This window comes from Grampus griseus (genome assembly GCF_964374135.1).
Source record: "Grampus griseus genome assembly, chromosome: 19".
Lineage (NCBI taxonomy): Eukaryota > Metazoa > Chordata > Mammalia > Artiodactyla > Delphinidae > Grampus > Grampus griseus.
The window spans coordinates 43,937,226-43,956,443 of record NC_139013.1 but is presented as its reverse complement, the minus strand read 5'-3'; the positions used below and the strand labels follow the sequence as shown (position 1 = coordinate 43,956,443).

Sequence of the window (19,218 nt, the reverse complement as noted above, 5' to 3'; positions counted from 1 at the left end):
ATCACTGTCTTTGAAAAATAACCATTTTCTTTGCACTCAAGTTTGCATATGGGAGTTTAAGCCTTTGTCCAGTTAATGCCTCTGGGGTAACAATAAATATGCCTGCATCTCTCAGAGTATTTAGGGATCAGATGAGATGAATGACTGAAAACACTTTGAAAAGGTACAAACTTTGATACAAATATAAAGTGGCATTATTGCTACTTTTCAGTGAAGTTCAAGGAATTGAGAGGCCCCTATGGGTAGCAAGAAAAGCCTCAAGACCCAGAACAGAGCCTGAAAACATCTTTTGTGTGCCTGCCATGTGCTCCAGAAAGCTGAGAATACAGAAAATATATAAACAAGGTCCCTGTCCTAAAGAGGCTTACAGTGAAAGAAGGGCAGATATGCAAATAGTAAATCAGCAGTTCATGTTGACTGGGTATAGTATATGTTTTGGTGTGCTGCTCAGACAGCCCTCCCCCTGCCTGAAGTACACATTTCAGGACAGAAACATTTATTCCGCTAGCTCTTTTTTTATTTTAAGTAAATTTATTTTTGGCTGCATTGGGTCTTCGTTGCGGTATGTGGGCTTCTCATTGTAGTGGCTTTTCTTGTTGCAGAGCATGGGCTCTAGGTGCACGGGCTTCAGTAGTTGTGGCGTGCGGGCTTAGTTGCTCCGCGGCATGTGGGATCTTCCTGGACCAGGGCTTGAACCCGTGTCCCCTGCGCTGGCAGGCAGATTCTTAACCGCTGCGCCAGCAGGGAAGCCCCTCTCCCAGCTCTTGAGAGTATTGATGACTGGTGGCTCACGCAGCTGAGTGTCCCTCCAGCAATGGCCCTCAGAAGACAGCTTCCTTACCCAGGGTCTTTCCTGGGGGCAGCCTGTATTTGGTAACTGGTCATTGCAGGGGATTAAAGACTCTGCCCCTTTGTCCCCAGTTGGGAGCACCTGCTGTAGTCCCAGCCTAGCTCCAGAACTCCCTGGGGGAATTAGCTGACCCCTTTGTTGTGAATGCATGGCAGCCCACCTTCTTCCTTTGCCCAGCCCTGCTTCCTTCATGTCCCCACAGGTGTCTGTCCCAAGAGACCTCTCTAGTAAACAACTGTCAACGCTAATCACCATCTCAGAGTCAGCTTCCTGGGGAACCTAGCTGGTGACAGGCCTAATGATACGGGTTTCTCTCTTTTTCTTAGGCAGAAGCTCCTCCTGGAGTAGATACAGATCTTATTGATGTTGGATTCACAGATGATGTGAAGAAAGGGGGCCCTGGAAGAGGAGGTGGGGGTGGATTCACAGCACCAGCTGGTGGACTTGATGGAACAGTGCCAATGCCCATGCCCATGCCTATGCCATCTCCAAACACTCCTTTCTCATACCCTCTTCCAAAGGGACCAGTAAGTACACATACAAATAAATATGGATATAAACTCTAGAAAATGTTACAGAAGATGACAGGTTGGCTCTGTGAATACACTCAGGAATTGTAGGTTATCAAGAGGATTTAGCAGTAAGAATATTTGGTATTAGTTTATTGCTCATACTATGGAAAAAATAGCATTGGGATTTGGAGAAAGTCTTTTGGTTCATCTGTAGGTAATGAAGTGGGAAAATCTAGAGAGATGGTACTAGAAAAACTCCTTTTCATGTAGGTTTCTTGAACCTTTGGGACTTGTAGGTATACTAGTAGCATTTTCCAAAAATGAATAACCAATACTTATTACCAGGTCTACCTCCTTTGTAGATAACAAGATGAAAGTCATTGGTAGTAAGAAAGTGGGGACTTCCCTGGCAGTCCAGTGGTTAAGACTCCATGCTTCCACTGCATGGGGCGTGAGTTCGATCCCTGGTCAGGGGACTAAGATCCCACGTGTTGTGCAGTGCGGTCGTCTCCTCTCCTCCAAAAAAGAAAGTCTGGTAAGAAGCTTCCCTTGTAGACATTGAGGCAATTTAGTAATTTGAAGAATAGCCTTTGGGTACAGATCTTTAAAAATCTGGATTCTTCCTAATCACATGTGGTCCTTTTAGGCACTTTTTCTTTTGGGGCTCTTGAATACATGTATTAAATACATATCTTAAATATATATATATGTATTCAATGTGAATATGTACACATTGAGAAAATAGTTGTATACACACACATATTTATTTCTCCTTTCCTATTTACACACTTCAGAAATTGCAGATCGGGGCAATGTCTCTGATGTTGCCTTTCTCCTCTTGCAGTCGGATTTCAATGGATTGCCAATGGGAACTTATCAGACCTTTCCCAATATTCATCCACCTCAGATACCAGCAACTCCCCCATCATATGAATCTGTAAGTGCCTGAGCCTCTTTTATAAGCAGCAGGAGAGTGAATCCATGAAGAGAGAGCAAAATAATGGCCACAGGGAAGGCAAAGTTTTGATCAACTAGTACTGGCATTGCTCTATGCTTTGGATTCTTGTGTTGCTTTAATATTACCCTGGAAATGGGGAGTGGTGGTGGTGGTGGTGGTGGCAGCAGCGGCAGCATCGTTGGTGGCAATGCTTTGTCTGCAGTTAAGCCAGGAATCAGGAAGGAGCTGCAGATCCTGGAAAGTTGGGGTAGGGCACTTGATCAGACTTTTTTTTAGACTAGGCAGAGAATCATATTGAGCTGGTACAGTCTTGGTACTAGAATATAATAATTGAAATACCAGTTTTATAAATTCTCAACACTGTGTAAAGGAATAAGAACCAGATTTTTGTCTTAAACAGATCAGTGTCTAGTAAATTTCAGCCTATAGCATTAATTTTCTATTTTAGTCTTATAGTTAGAGCTTGCTGTTATTGCTAATATGGTAATGATGCCTTGAACTGTAGGTGGTTGTAACGGTTTTGGTTGAGAATTAGATGACTTTTCTGCCAGCCTTGTTTGCTCATCTAGGGAGATCGCCCTGTTCCTGAGCTTGCTTAGTGTTCTTTCCTTTGGTTTTTACATTGGGCCTGAATTTTTATGTTTTGGTTTTGCACGCCTTGAAGCATTGCCCACAGCTGTTTCTAGGAACGAGGTAGAAGATCTTTGTTAGTATTTGAGGACTTGGTTCTTGGAGATGAATGCGGTGGTTTAGAATGCTTTCTCTCTGCCTGGAAGGTGAAGGTAATAGATTAAAGAGAGATGTTATGGTGTGGTAAGAATTTTCTTTTCCTCTGCTTGGCAGTTATGAGTTCAACATGGTATCTGTCTGGTTGGAAGAAGATCAGGAAAGGAGTATAGGGGGCGGAGGGGCAGTTTCTTTGGAGCAGTTTCTGTTGTTTTTGCTGAGCAGCTTAGCTTTTGCAACACACATGGGCTTATACCATTACTTTCACCAGTGATGCCATTGCTTTCTCCTTTGGTCATGATCTTTGTGTTTCAGGTTGATGACATTAATGCTGATAAGAATGTCTCTTCTGCACAGATCATTGGTGAGTCAGAAACCCTCTTGAGAGTTTCTCAGTACTGAACCCTTTGCTATTTTCTCATCTCTGTTCCTCCCTCAGATTGTTTTTATGATGGTGGCATTCTACCTACATGCCACGTTCTCTCCCCAAATGCAGTATGGTGGAAATAGAACTCAGGATTTCCCACTTCCAAAAAGAAAAGATCTTTCGTGGCTCCAAAGAATCTCCCAAGTTTCTGTTTCTGGTAGTGGTATCATTATTCTTTTTCACCTTGCAGTTTTCAGTCATCCTCAAGTTCGGTATGTTCCTGCTGCTTCCATTTCCACTGTGCCTGGAAATACCAAAATTGTTTTTAAATTTGGGCATTAAAGAGGGGGAAACAGACATAAATCATAAGTGTATAGCTCAGTGACTTTTCACAAAGCAAGCATGCTCATGTAGCCATTCACTGAAAAATTAAAACACTACCAGCACTTCAGAAACCCAGAGGGGAATATTTTTTAAAATTGGGACAGTTTCATTGAGGTATAATTTACATACAAAAAATACACAGAAGTGTATATTGTGATGAGTTTTGATGTGTCTCCACACACATGCATTATGTAACCACCACCTCAGTAAAGATACAAAACATTTCTATCACCCCAGAAAAGTTACCTTGTGTTCCTTTCTAGTCAGTTCCATCCCAGAGGCAAGCACTGTTCTTATTTCCTAAAACTATGGTTTAGGTTGCCTGTTCTAGAACTTAGATACAAATGGAAACATACAGTAGGTAGAGAGGGCGATGATTTTAACTTGTAAGATACAAAACGGAAGACTAGAAATACAGATCACATTCTATTACATCAAACGGTATGGATGTTAACATTCCATATAAAATTTTTTTCCCATAAGCCTTAAAGAGTAGCTCATCCCAATAGAATTCTAGTACCATTTCTTGGACTTTCTTATTATGGGAGTAGACCTTTGTGAAAGGGGACAGTCCATTGAAATGAATGCTGTGTACCTAAGCCCCATGCACCACACTTTGACTTTCCCTTAAACTTTTTTCTCACTGTAGGAAAGTAAAACATATTCAACCATAATTAGAAAATGTAGCTGTTAATAGTCTGAAAATTTTTATTGACCTTTAGAATTATTTTTTAAAAAACAATGTTTTCTCCAGTATTTTGATTATTTTATTGTTTCTGCCGGGGGGATTGTGGGGTTTGAGGATCTGAGCCACTGGCATTTTTAACACTGTGCTCCTTACTGTAATTTAATTAGGTCCTGGACCCAAGCCAGAAGCTTCTGCAAAGCCCCCTTCCAGACCCGTGGATACCTATGACAACTTTGTACTGCCAGAATTGCCATCTGTGCCAGACACACTACCAACTGCATCTGCTGGTGCCAACACCTCAGCCTCTGAAGACATTGACTTTGATGATCTTTCCCGGAGATTTGAAGAGCTGAAAAAGAAAACATAGGCTTCCTAAACCAGGCAAGGTCCAAGTTCTGGGAAATGAGACTGAGCAATTTCTCCTTGTAACAAAGAATCTCCATGAAATTCTGCTTCATCTGTTAACCGTCACTGAGTACACTCTTCCTCTGGGCTCTCTTCCTGCTCTGACACACTCTGCTGCTTTCTGGTTCTCCATTGCTCCTGAGAGACTAACAACTGGAGATTGTGAGGTTGGAGCAGCTGGCTCCTGGCAGCCTTGCTTGTCCACTTCCTGTCAGTGTGATCCCATTTCTCTCCTTCCTGTCCCACCATCTCTCCATAGGGGAGTGAGAAGGGGAGAGCTGTCAAAGATGGCCGGATGGTGGAGGAGAGTACTTCATGAAGTGTCTCAGCTCTGTGCTGAGGTTCTAGACTTAGAAACAAAGCCCTCCGTACAGAGGGATTGGTGGTGAGTGAGATTCAAGGCCAAGTTGTCTATTTTCTCGCTCTAAGATGAATGGGAGAGAGAAAATGGCTCAGGAAGCCATTGTAACAGTTCTTAGAAGCTGGGTCTTCTCATTGACATACACACTACTCCTTGCTGCAGGGCACTGTTCCACCTGGATCCAGTTGCAAACTTTGGAAAGTTGAAGGCCTCTCTTAGTTCTACTGGATTCTCAGGGAGCCCTCTGTGGCCTTTTGCTTTATTTTGAGTGCTGTGTTTCCCTTTTAATAGAGGGCAGCACTGTATATAATTCCTGTTTTTCCCCATGGCATGTTCTGTTGGATTGCATTGCTGGCCACATACTGGGCAAAAGTCACCATTCAAGGCTAAGGTGGGCTTCCAGTAGCCTTAATAGAAATATTCAAGTCTCTTGAGTAGTGAGCTGGAAAGCCTACAGGTGAAGAGGGGTTCCTGTTTTCATTTGAAAACGTTTTGATCAAGAGAACCTTTAAAAACTGATCTCAGATAAATTTTTGGTGCCCATGTGGCTGTAGGTGTTTTGCTCCTTCCCTTGACGGATGAGACTCTTACTGTTTTGCCCCCTAGCTAAGGCCATCCTTCCCCACAAGGATGGATTTGGGATCGGAAGATACGACTTCGGCTTCTGTGTGGTGTATCTGTACACACTTGTTTCAAGCAACTTTAATGTTTTTGATTGATTTGTATGTCATGGCTCAGTAGCTGCTAATAAAGTTAAAAATTCTGTGCCCCGCTTTCTCCATTGTTTTGGTCAAATGACGAGGGTCAGGATTTTAGTGGAGAGTATTTAAGCAAGTGACCCATACTGGGCACAAGCCAGACCTTATTGGCTCCCTGGGTAGGATGCCTGGGGAGTAAGGGGCCCATTTCGATCTCAGTATTTAAGCCCAGATTGTTACCTGTGAGTTGACTTGGTTACTTCTCTGTACAGGGCTCCCCCTTAGCCAGATCTCATGCTTGTATCTTTAATTAAAGTTGCAGTGAGCTTACTTCTAACTCATGTTTCCCATAGTCATCCTGGAACATGAATGATATTACTTGGTGTTTGTTTGGCAGCAGAGCTGGTTTATCCTGCACCACTCTTGCAGTGTTAACCCTCTGATAGTGCCAGGTTCCATAAACATAAGAATCTGCAGCTAAGGGGATTTTGATTCTTCACTGACTAACAAAATTAACTAAGTATATTATAAACATCTATAATTTTCTAAAGTACACCATGCAAATAGCAGTATTAATATACTAAGAAGGAATAAGCCAAGCGAAGAGGTAACAGGATTAATCTTTTGAAACTTCATTTGTCAGTGGCCATTGCTGTTACAGCCGTTTGCTTACTTACATGTGTTCTGGTGTTGCTGTATTCCTAACAAACTTGAGAGCTTCAGTAGCAGCATATCCATCAGTGCAGCTTCTTTCTGAGTCTGTTGGAAGACAAAAAGAGAAAAGCAAGGAAATCGAAATTGCTGCTAATGGTGGAGGAAAAAAGTACCAAAGATATTACTTTTAAAAAAGTAGCTATAAAGTGTAAAGATACTGTTTCCTTTAATGGTTTACTGTCAGGCCTTGGAGTGTTTCTGCTACTTAACAGTGGAGGGTCAGCTATTTATAGGACAGTGGATGTAGAACATAATGTACTTTTGGTAAATTGGGTTTCCTAGGAAAATGGTTGGCAGAGCTGTGGAGACTAATAAAGGGAGTATGCTGATACTGTGCGTTATGTCAGTCTGTAATCTTAAGAGCAGCTAAAATTGAGCTTTTCCAGTGATAAAATCATGATACGGTTTATATTTCAATTACTGAGTCAGTTACTTACCTTAAAGGACTTTCTTTCTTTACCAAAGGTCATTAAAATGGCAGAAACAAAAAGGTTAATGATCACAAATACCATCAAAACGACACTGGTTAGGAGAATAAGAAAGGAGCCCAGGACTGGGTTTAAAGCAATAACCTGAAAAGACAATAGGACATTTCGAGTTTAAACACTGAGAGTTTAATATCTACTTTAAAAATGTAAGATATATGCTAACATTTGGGATATATTCACGTAAGGAAACACTTATGTCTGGTGGAAACTAGAAAAGCAAAAATATTAAAAAGGAAAATACTTTTGAGTGGACAGAAAAGCAAGAGTGACTGACTCTAAGAGTGTAAATAATTGTGCCTTCAGGGCTTTCACAAGAAGAAAACAGGTGAGTTGTAATGGAATTATAAGTGACTCAAAGCCCTTGTGAGTTGTTGGCAATTCTGGAAAATATTTCTAAACATGGAAGCTTCAAGGAATAGCAAAAGTGTGTTGGAAGAATACATAGATACCAGCAGTGATAATGAAAACTGTCTCTGCCGTTCCAAGCACTTTCTACTCTGAACATAGGAGCATTTCAATACAGTTTAAAAGGTTAGCCATAGAAAACTGGCTTTTAATGCTTTTTCTAGATTTTTTTTAATCGTTATCTTTAAAAGTATAATTACTGAGTTTTGCCATTCTTGCCTTTTCAGTACAAAGAGATCTTTCTCTTACTAGAATGGTTTCCAGTAAAATTTGGTTTCCAAATTCTTTAATTTAGGTGTTCCTTTTAAAAATGATTATTTTCCTTTGGTATTGGCTCATTCATTATTGCCACTGGGCACTGTTTTAAAAAAAAAAAACACCCAACAACTTAGAGGATGAATACTTGCAATAAATACTATTGTGATGGAAATCTCTGTGACAGAGATACTATAATGGCTGCCAGCTTATATCTACTTATTTTAAAAGAGCTTAATCATAACTCCAGGTAAACCAAACAGTTTGGGCAAACGCTGAGTTTGTGATGCAAGACTATTCCCAGTAAGTATACTCCATTTTCCCTTTTAAGTCAAAAAGTAGGTGTCAGCAAAAGTTTATTATGATTGTTATTTCTTTAAGAGCTTTAGTATATAAAGTGTTCCAGGGGTGAGGACTTCATTCCCTAGTGATTGGGGCTGGAACCACAACAAAACAGTCCACCCAAAATAGCAGTTACGTTAATCTTTCTTAGATTTTAGGAAGGTGGTGGTAACTTTCCACGTTAGAAACTATGTTAATTTACCCATTTTAATTAGTAACCTTTGATTTCTAGAGTATCAGAATGATGAGCTTTGATGAAAATCTTGCCAGTTTCACTAATTTGAATTGCAGTTTTTTTCTTATCAAATCTATATGTGCTAGTGTTTGGGACCCAAAACCTCACCTGGGTTTCCTACTTTATTTTTTATGTTGAGTAGAAAGGGATTTGTGTAGGTAGTTCCTGGGAGAAAATAACAGCCTCTCTGAAATTAGTATTTATAAACAGAAATAACTGCAGTTCTTTCTGGACTTGTACCTCCCTAATTTTTCTTTTTTAAGTCACTTCCAATTGTACCCTTCAAAAGGCCGTTGAGAAAGCAGCAGCAATCATGTTAATCTGGCCAGGTGTGAGAACACAAGTTCAGGCCCAGTGTCTTTGGCAGTAAGATTAAGGATAGAAGAAGTGAGAAAGGTGGGACTATGTGCTTAGGAAAGGAAGGATTTCTGAAGGTAACAGCCACTCAAAAGCTATACAGTATCTATAGGTAATACCATAAAATAATGGCAAAGGAACTAAGTTTCTCCCTTTTCCAGTATGCAGTGGTACAGTAGGGGCTGCTTTTATAAGCAATTCTCCCCTTGTTTGATATATTAAACCAAATAGAATTCTGCAGGGAAACCAGGAATAGGGTTTTTACCTCCTTGTGATGAGAGATTCCCATCAGGAGACCAACAACAGTCACTGCTGAACTGAGACAAGTTTGGTAGTCAGAGATGCTCCATCCAAACAGCAGGTTAAACTGGAAAAGAGAGAACTGTCAGATGGGGGTGGAGAGCAGTAGAGGGGACTGCACTTCTTTGGGTCCTGAGGTGCTTGATAATGGTGAGGTCAAGGTAGAAACAATGGAATAGAAATTAAGGAAGTTCCTTAGTGGCCATTCAAATTGCTATGCCTAAAAACTACATAGAATTCTTCTGTAATTACAGTGTTTTCATATAAATTTGACTTCCATATAGTTCATCCTGTGAACTAAATGTTATCCCCATTTTAGAGATGAAACAAATGTCTTGAGTTTATCATACTGCTAGTTAACTATGGGCCTACACAACTAAAACCAGCTCCACTGTCTTCTCCAAAATTCATTGCCAACTTGAACTGATGGTTTTCCATTTAGTGACCTTTTCTAAGGGAAGCAATGTGATTCCAAGACGACAGCACTTAGGAAAAGACAGACGCTAGATGCAGCAAAAGCAATTCTAAGAGGGAAGTTTATAGCAATAAATGCTTACATTAATAAAAATCTCAAATAAAAAACCTAGCTTTGCTGCTCAAGGAACTAATAACTGAGCCTAAAGTTACAAGAAGAAATGAAGTAATAAAGATTAGAGCAGAAATAGCGACTAGAAAGACAACAGAAAAAAAAGTTAGCTTTTTTGAACAAAAGTGACAAGCCTTTAGCTAGACTAACCAAGAAAAGAAAAAGGATTCTAATAAATAAAATTACATAAACGAAAGAGGAGACATTATAACTGATACCACAAAAATACAAAGGATCATAAGAGACTACTAGGAATAATTACACGCCAACAAACTGGATAACCTAGAAAAAATGGATAAATTGCTAGAAACATACAACTGAATAATGAATAAACAGAAAAACTGAACATATGAAGTATAAGTAAGGAGACTGAAGCAGTAATCAAAAACCTCTCAACAAAGAAAAGCCCAGGACCAGATAGCTTCATGGGTGAATTCTATCAAACATTTAAACTTTTAAATTCTCGGACTTCCCTGGTGGTCCAGTGGTTAGGACTCTGTATTTTCCACTGCAGGGGGCTGTGGGTTCGATCCCTGGTCAGGAAACTAAGATCCCATGTAAGTCAGTAAATGTGATACACCATATTAAAAGAATGAAGGATTAAAAACATCTCCATTGTACATATATACAATGGAATATTACTCAGCCATAAAACGAAACGAAATTGAGTTATTTGTAGTGAGGTGGATGGACCTAGAGTCTGTCATACAGAGTGAAGTAAGTCAGAAAGAAAAATACCGTATACTAACACATATATATGGAATCTAAGAAAAAAAAAATGGTCATGAAGAACCTAGGGGTAAGATGGGAATAAAGACACAGACCTACTAGAGAATGGACTTGATATGGGGAGGGGGAAGGGTAAGCTGTGACAAAGTGAGAGAGTGGCATGGACATATATACACTACCAAACATAAAATAGATAGCTAGTGGGAAGCAGCCGCATAGCACAGGGAGATCAGCTTGGTGCTTTGTGACCACCTAGAGGGGTGGGATAGGGAGCGTGGGAGGGAGGGAGATGCAAGAGGGAAGAGATATGGGAACATATGTATATGTATAACTGATTCACTTTGTTATAAAGCAGAAACTAACACACCATTGTAAAGCAATTATACTCCAATAAAGATGTTAAAAAAAAAAGACATCTCAACAGATGCAGAAAGAGCATTCAACAAAATTTAACAACCTTTAATGATAAAAACTCTCAACAAATTAGGCAAGAAGGAATGTACTTCAACATAATAAAGGCCATATATGTCAAGCTCACAGCTAACATCATACTCAATTGTGAAAAGCTACAAGCTCTTCCTCTAAGATAAGGAACAAGACAAGGATGCCAACTCTCACCACATCTATTCAACACAGTACTGGAAGTCCTAGCCAGAGATGTTAGGTAAGAAAAATAAATAAAAGGCATCCAAATAAGAAAGGAGGAAGTAAAACTGTCTTTGCAGATGACATGGTCTTATATATAGAAACCCTAAAGACTCCACCAAAAACGTTTTAAAAAAAATGAATTCAGTAACGCTACAGAATAAAAAATCAAAATACAAAAATCAGTTGCATTTTGTTATACTAACAACTAGCTGAAAAAGGAATTAAAAAAAGTCTCATTTACAATAACATCAAAAAGAATAATACACTTCGGAATAAATTTAACCGAGGTGAAAAATCTGTTCAATGAAAACTATAAGAGATTGATGAAAGATATGAAAAAGACAAATGGGAAGATTTCCCACATTCATGGATTGGAAGAGTTAATATTGTTTAAATGTCCATACTACACAAAGTGATCTACAGATTCAATGCAGTCTCTGTCAAAATTCCAGTGGCATTTTCCCCAGAAATAGAGAAAATCCTAAAATTTGTATGGAACCACAAAAATACCATGAATAGCCAAAATAATCTTGAGAAAGATGAACAAAGCTGGAAGCATCACACTTCCTGATTTCAAACTATATTGCAAAACTATAGTAATCAAAATACTATGATATTGGGATAAAAACAGATACATAGAACAATGGAACTGAATAGAGAACCCGCAATTAAACCCACACCCATAGATTCGGCCAACTAATCTATGACAAGGGTGCCAAGAATACACAATGGGGCTAGTCTCTTCAACAAATAATGCTAGGAAAACTGGATTTCCACATGCAAAAGAATGCAGTTGGACACTTTTATTTTGCCATATTCAAAAAAATCAAATGGATTAACAACTTAAACCTTAGACCTGAAACTGCAAAATTACTATGAGAAAATAGAAGAAGCTTCTTGACACTGGTCTTGGCAGTTTTTTGGATATGATGCTAAATGCACAGGCAACAAAAGCTATAACAAGTGGGACTACCTCAAACTAAAAAGTTTCTGTGCAGCAAAGGAAACAATAAACAAAAGGCAGCCTATGAAGTGGGAGAAAATATTTGCAAACTATATATCTGATAAGGGGTTAAAATCCAAAATCCATAAAGAACTCATACAACTCAATACCAAAAAAAAATCATCCTGATTAAAAAATGGGCAAAGGACCTGAATACACATTTTTCTAAAGAAATACAAATGACCAACAGGTATATGTGAAAATCACTAATCATCAAGGAAATAACAAACTGAATCTGCAATGTGATATCACCTCACGACTGTTAGGATGGCTATTAAGAAGACAAGAAATAACAAATGTTGGTGAGGGTTTGGAGAGCCCTGTTGGTGGGAATGTAAGTTGGTACAGCCATTATGGAAAACAGCATGGAGGTTCCTCAAAAAATTAAAAATAGAGCTACTAGATGATCCAGTAATCCTACTACTGGCTATATATTGAAAGGAAATGAAATCAGCATGTGGAAGAGATATCTGCACTCCCATGTTCATAGCAGGATTATTCACGAAAGTGAAGATATGAAATAAGCCAAACAAAGAAACATGTATGATCTCTTATAAGTGCAATTTTTAAAAGTCGAACTTACAGAACCAGAGGGTAGAATGGTGGTTACCAGGGGCTGGGGTGGGGAGGGGGATGGGTGGATGTCAGTCAGAGTATACAAACTTTTAGTTTTAAAATCAATAAGTCCTGGAGATCTAATGTATAGCATGATTATAGTTTATAGATTATAGTTAATAGTAATATATTGTATACTTGAAATTTGCTTAGAGAATAAGAGTTCTTATCACACTAAAAACAAAACATGTAACCGTGTGAGGTGATGGATATGTTAATTAGTTTGATTGTGGTAAACATTTCACAATTTATTCATATATCAAAACATCACATTGTACCTTAAATATATACAATTTTAATTTCTCCATTGTACCTCAATAAAGCTGGGGAGAAAAGAGAACCTAAAAACTATTACTTAACAAAAATTTAAGCAAGCTGGCTGGGTACTAAATATAATAAAATCAATAGCCTTCATATATTCAAACAATATTTACTTAGAAACTATAGTGAAATAAAATCTCATTCACAATAGACCACAAAAGATAAGCCTAACAAGAGATGTGCAAGATTTATATGAAGAGAATTTAATATTACTGAGGGATACAAATGCAGATGAGAATAGAAAAAGCATACCACACTCCCAGATAGAACATCATAAGCTACCAATTCCCTAAATTAATTTTTATAAATCCTTATTTTGTTTCTGTATAAATATCTAAATCTCTACAACTGAACGAGCTCTTAATACATAAAAAGCTCCCATTTATCAAAACAAGCAAACAAAACCAAGCAGCCCAATGAAAATGGGCAAAAATTATAGAATGACATTGATTCATTCTTTCTCTCAATCTGTATGTATTGAGTGCTCACATACACCAGGTCCTGTTCTAGGTGCTGGGAGCACAGCAGTGGACAAGAGTCCCTGTCCACAGAGCATTCACATTTGAGGAGGGAGGGAGACAGGCAATAACCAAACAATATTCAGGTAATAATTGTGCTATGAAGAAAACTGAGCCGCGGAGCAACTAAGCCCGCGTGCTACAACTACTGAAGCCTGCGCGCCTAGAGCCCGTGCTCCGGCAACAAGAGAAGCCACCGCAGTGAGAAGCCCGCGCACCACAACGAAGAAGAGTTGGCCCCACTCACCGCAACTAGGGAAAGCCCACGCACAGCAACGAAGACCCAACGCAGCCAAAAATGAATGAATAAATAAAAAATTAATTAAAAAAAGAATAAACTGAGTAGGAAGAGGGGATAGAGAGTGTTCTGTGAGGAGGGAGCAGTGCTATTTATTTACAGGATGATTAGAGGTTTCTAAGAGGAGGTGGCTTATGAGAAAGACCCTAATAAAGTTTGGAGCTCCCAGTGCAAACGTCAGTCAGGGCAACAGCAAGTTCCAAGGCATGTGCATTGTGTTTAAGGAGAGCACAGAAGCTTGTGTGGCTGAATTAGAGTGCATGAGGGTCAGAATGAGGGTAGGAGAAGTAACAGATGTAGCTACAGCTCTGGACAGGGAAGGCCCTAGAGTAAACTTTAGAAAGGGTTTGGGCTTTTATTTTAAGTATGATGGAATCCATTGGGAGGTTTTGAACAGGGACAAAACACATCTATGTTGTAAAAAAATAATATGGGGAAGATGGAATGAAGAAGGGCAAGAGCAGAGGCAAGTTTTGTCCATATGAGAGGTGAAAAATGGTTCCTTAGTTTAAACTTGCATTTTCTCATGAGTGCAGTTGCAAACCTTTTGTATATTTCAGAGTTACCTGTATTGTATGAAAACACCAATGTTCACTGAACTGTTGGCGATGTGGGCAGATCTAATACATTGCTCATGGGAACATTAATTGGTACAATTGAGGAGAACAATTTGGCAATATCTTTCTAAATGAAAAATGGATATACATTTTTAGCAAGTCTTTTCAAGGTACTTATCTTACAGATATATTTGCACATGAGTGAAATTACATGTAAAAGGGTATAAATGGTAGTATTATTGTTAACAGTATAACAGTGGAAACAATCTAAATGTCTATTAATAGGGAACTGGTCATAAAACTTATGGTACATCCACGCAGTGGCATACTATATAGTAAATGAATAAAACATAAAAAGGGACAGCTTTATATATGCTGATGGAACAATCTCCAGGCAAATTGAGGGGAAAAGGCAAAAAGGCATGACAATGTGTATAGTATGCTGCTATTTATCATCTAATGTATTTGCAAATGTATAGATTACCTCTGAAAGAATTTACAAGTACACCTTGGAGATACTATGGGTTTGGTTCTAGACCACTGCAATAAAGCAAGTCACATGAATTTTTTGGTTTCCCAGTGCATATAAAAGTTACGTTTAGGGAATTCCTTGGCTATCCAGTGGTTAGGTAGGACTTGGCGCTTTCACTGCTGGGGCCCGGGTTCAATCCCTGGTTGGGGAACTAAGATCGTACAGGCCGTGCGGTGTGGCCAAAAAAAAAAAAAAAAGTTATGTTTACATTGTATTATAGTCTATTAAGTGTACAATACCGTTATGTCTAAACAATGTACATACACCTAAATTAAAAATACTTTATTGCTAAAAAATGCTAATCATCACCTGAGCCTTCTTTTAGCAATAGTAACATCCAAGATCACTGATCACAAGTCACCCTAACAAATATAATAATGAAAAAGTTTGAAATATTTCGAGAGTTACCAAAATGTGACACAGAGACACGAAGTGAGCAAATGCTGTTGGAGAAGTGGCGCCAATGAATTTGCTTGACACAGGGCTGCCACATCTTCAGTTTGTTAAAGAAAACATGCAGTATCTGCGAAGTGCAGTAAGGTGAAATGCAGGAAAGTGAGGTATGTCTGTATAATCAATTGGGAATGTAGTTGCCTCTAGGAAAGAGAGAAGGGGGATCAGGGGATAAAGGAGAGTTGCACGATATACATCATGGTACATATGGATTTTCTACATATTCATGTTTTAATTATGAAAAATGTTTTAACATGAAAGAAAAAGATTATGTTACAAAATTTGGCAGGGAGAGGTTTGCAGTAGGTTATTAAAGGACCTAGGGTCCTGCAGAAGATAAAAGAGAAAGGTAAAGGGTGACTTAACCTTCAAAGATGGCCTTACTTTGTATTTCTTAAATAAAAACTGTGCAATTCTAGAATTGTGATTAGTGTTTTTTCACCTCAGAAGAAAGTCAAAAGAGATAAAGTTTAAATTGCTGCAAGAGGAATTTTAATTAAATCCTACAAAAAAAATTCTTCCCTAAATGTGTTTCAACATTGGACTAGGCTATTTAGGAAAGTTCTGTTTTTATAGGATACAGATTTATTTACAGGATACAGATTATCTGCCATGAATGGCTTGGGCTTCAATATTCCTGAAAACAAGTGGACTAATGGGACTGGGCTACATCAATTCTGAAAGCGAAAATTTTTTAGCAGTTGAAGAGTTAAAAAATGTTAGTTACAATTTTTACTGCTGTTTACCCCATATCTACCTAATTCTGTTTCATTATCTACATCTACAGATTGCTGCTGCTCTTCCTTAGTATGTCCAGGTAACTCATGTAAACTCTGTGGTTCTAGTACAACCAGAGCTCCAACTGCCCCAGTTAATAACAATAGCTAACACCCATCGACCGAACAGTATGTGCCCGACACTGTTCTAAGCACTTAGATCTACTAAGGTTTTAATCTTCACATCTATCTTACAGTGTAGGTCCTAAGATTATCCCCATTGTACAGATGGGGAAACTGAGGCACAGGAGGTTGAGTAATTTACCCAAGAACACACTGCTGGTAAGTGGAGAGCAAGGATGTGAACCTGGGCAGTCTGGGCAGCCTTCTGAGTCTGCGCCTTTGGACCACAACACTATACTGTAAAGCAAAGGAGTCTAAGAGGAGAACATGTCTATTGTGATGGCACTAGCCTTAGCCACCCAGGGTCTGATTCACTTTTTATTTAAGTCAGTATAGACAGTTACTGACTGCAAACAGAATATGCCCTCAACCTAGAACTGTCACCATTTAAAACTCAACTAGAAAGAATCAACACGCAAGGTACAGAAGTTGCCATCTGTTAAAACTCTTAAATGCAACAAGTACACGTTTAAGAAAAGATTATACAGATGTAGAAAACAAACTTATGCTTACCAAGGGGGAAAGTGGGGGAAGGATAAATTGGAAGATTGGGATTGTATATACACACTAATATATATAAAATAGATAACTAATAAGAACCTGCTATATAGCACGGGGAACTCAGTACTCTGTAATGACCTATATGGGAATAGATTCTAAAAAAGAGTGGATATATGTATAACTGATTCACTTTGCTGTACAGCAGAAACACAACATTGTAAATCAACTATACTCCAATAAAAATTAATTTAAAAAAAACGACTATACATGTTTGCTGAGATGAACATATCATTCAGATTTTTTTCAGGAACCTAGGAGATGTTCCAAATCCCAACAGAAAGCCACCAATCCTGAGATTAATGAATGTAACAATTTCTAGAATACAGCTTAATAAGATATAAAGTTATAATATGGCAAGGTGTTGGTAACTGGTGAAAGATACTGAACAAGAAGCATTCATACTGGGACTTCCCTGGTGGGTGAGTGGTTAAGAATCCATCTTCCAATGCAAGGGACGTGGGTTCGATCCCTGGTCAGAGAACGAAAATTCCACATGCCGTGGGGCAACTAAGCCTGAGCGTGGCAACTACTGAGCCCGCGCGCCACAACTAGAGAGAAGCCTGCGCTTCGCAATGAAGAGCCCATGCACTGCAATGAAAAGATCCTGCGTGCTGCAACTAAGACCCGATGCAGCCAAATGAAAAAAATAAAAATAAAAAATTATCTAAAAAAAACCAAGCATTCATACTAACTCCTCTTTTTTTTTCTTTGTTTTTTGACTGCGTTTGGGTCTTCGTTGCTGCGCGTGGGCTTTCTTTAGCTGTGGTGAGCGGAGGCTACTCTTCGTAGCGGTGCACGGGCTTCTCATTGCAGTGGCTTCTCTTGTTGTGAAGCACAGGCTCTAGGCGCACAGGCTTCAGTAGTTGTGGCACGTGGGCTCAGTAGTTGTGGCTCGCAGGCTCTAGAGCACAGGCTCAGTAGTTGTGGCGCATGGGCTTAGTTAACTCCGCGGCATGTGGGGTCTTCCCGGACCAGGGCTTGAACCTGTGTCCCCTGCATTGGCAGCTGGATTCTCAACCACTGTGCCACCAGGGAAGTCCCCATACTAACTCCTCCTGATGGTGAGGTTCTTTGAGGGTACAAACCATGTAATGTCCATCATTTTATTAGCTCCTAGGACAGTTCCCAGCATACTAGGTGTTCACTACATATTCGTGGAACTGAACTGGATAACCAAGAAAAGTTACACAGACACATCACAGACTTGGGAATGACTGCACATCAGGCAATATATCAAAATATCATCTGGTGTGGAGATCTTTCTGGTTACACTGTTTTCGTGGTTTTGTGCTTATAAAACAAACTTCTCAGCTACATGTGGTTCCCTCCTTCACAAGGAGGCAACCAGTCCCAGGGATCACTCCAATTACTTTTCATGTTGTTAGTGAATAAAGTCTCAATTTTGTTTATCAGCCTCTTGTGAAACTCATCAGTGGGAATCAGCCTTCAAGGGCCTGATCACCCTTGGGTGAACAGACATACACCTGAACCTGCTTAGATGGGGCCCTGGGAGTGGACCTTTGGGTGCCCACAGAGGTGCAGTCATTTTGAAAAAGCCAGCGGACCTTTCTCCAGTGTTCTAATGGGTTCCTGCAGGGGTGTTTGGAAAACCAACTGCACCCCACATTTGCAGGGCTGGGCCCCAGGACTGTGTTCTTACCTCTGTAATCCCTGTACAGGTTAGGAAGGACGGTGCTACTGGCCCAGGGGTAGAAATGCTTAAGAAGTTTGATCTCTGAGAAGCGGTAAGGAAAGCTCTTGTGGATAGCTTGACGGAGGTAAAATCTGTTGGAGTTGTGTGCTGAGTAGACTGCAGTCATCAACAGGATAAGGAAGAGTATTTGTACTAGTTTTAGAAGAGAAAATCACAGGTGAGTAGTTAGCTTAGAAATCCTCTATGTTTTTCTTCATTTTTTCCTAAGCTGACCGACTTTTACAGGTCAAAAACAGTCAAGAGTTGGCAATTTGATATGGTTCAACCTAATAATTGCAAACAGATAAGCAAAAGCATTTGGCTCTTAGCAATATCTCTTTATATATCTATAGATATCTACATATATCCTTCCCAGAATTATTCTGCCACTGATCAGAAATTTTACTTAAAAATAAGATACATAAAATCTCACACAAGTGTTGTATTTTAGTTCTTAGGTCTAAATGTCCCCCCAGACCACTCCTTTCATCTCCTCCCCTTCCCCTCCCCAGTTATCTATAGATTGTCTGTGTTCACAAGAAGGGAAGGCATGATAAAAACAGAATTTGTCGTCTTTGGTCCAGAGAATCCAATAACCCAAACACTAGACGTGTTGAACCAGTTACCTTGCACTTACAGGACAGCAGTTTTTTTTTGGCCATGCTGCGTGACATGTGGGATCTTAGTTCCCCCATCAGGGATCGAACCCGTGCCCCCTGCCGTGGAAGCGCGGAGTCCTAACCACTGGACCACCAGGGAA

General features: G+C 39.5%; 2 protein-coding genes across 6 annotated transcripts in view; one reads left to right on the top strand and one right to left on the bottom strand.

Moving 5' to 3' along the window:
• Positions 1–6,018, top strand: part of IST1 (IST1 factor associated with ESCRT-III) — a 31,054-nt gene extending 25,036 nt beyond the window's left edge. For 4 of the 5 annotated variants that reach the window (XM_082676263.1, XM_082676261.1, XM_082676262.1 and 1 more), the window contains 4 exons: positions 1,177–1,377; positions 2,157–2,299; positions 3,362–3,410; positions 4,653–6,018. In XM_082676263.1, the coding sequence (XP_082532389.1) occupies positions 1,177–1,377; positions 2,157–2,299; positions 3,362–3,410; positions 4,653–4,838 (579 nt within the window). In that variant the 3' untranslated portion in view covers positions 4,839–6,018. The remainder of the gene's footprint in view (positions 1–1,176; positions 1,378–2,156; positions 2,300–3,361; positions 3,411–4,652) is intronic. The other variant, XM_082676264.1, reaches the window with a different exon arrangement.
• Positions 6,019–6,169: 151 nt separating this feature from the next.
• The window catches only part of PKD1L3 (polycystin 1 like 3, transient receptor potential channel interacting), a gene marked incomplete at its 5' end in the record, with an annotated part of 56,185 nt that continues 43,136 nt past the window's right edge, over positions 6,170–19,218 (bottom strand). Inside the window, 5 exon segments of the mRNA XM_082677825.1 lie at positions 6,170–6,708; positions 7,101–7,235; positions 9,011–9,112; positions 16,052–16,167; positions 18,426–18,611. Coding sequence (XP_082533951.1) covers positions 6,619–6,708; positions 7,101–7,235; positions 9,011–9,112; positions 16,052–16,167; positions 18,426–18,611 — 629 coding nt within the window. The 3' untranslated portion in view covers positions 6,170–6,618.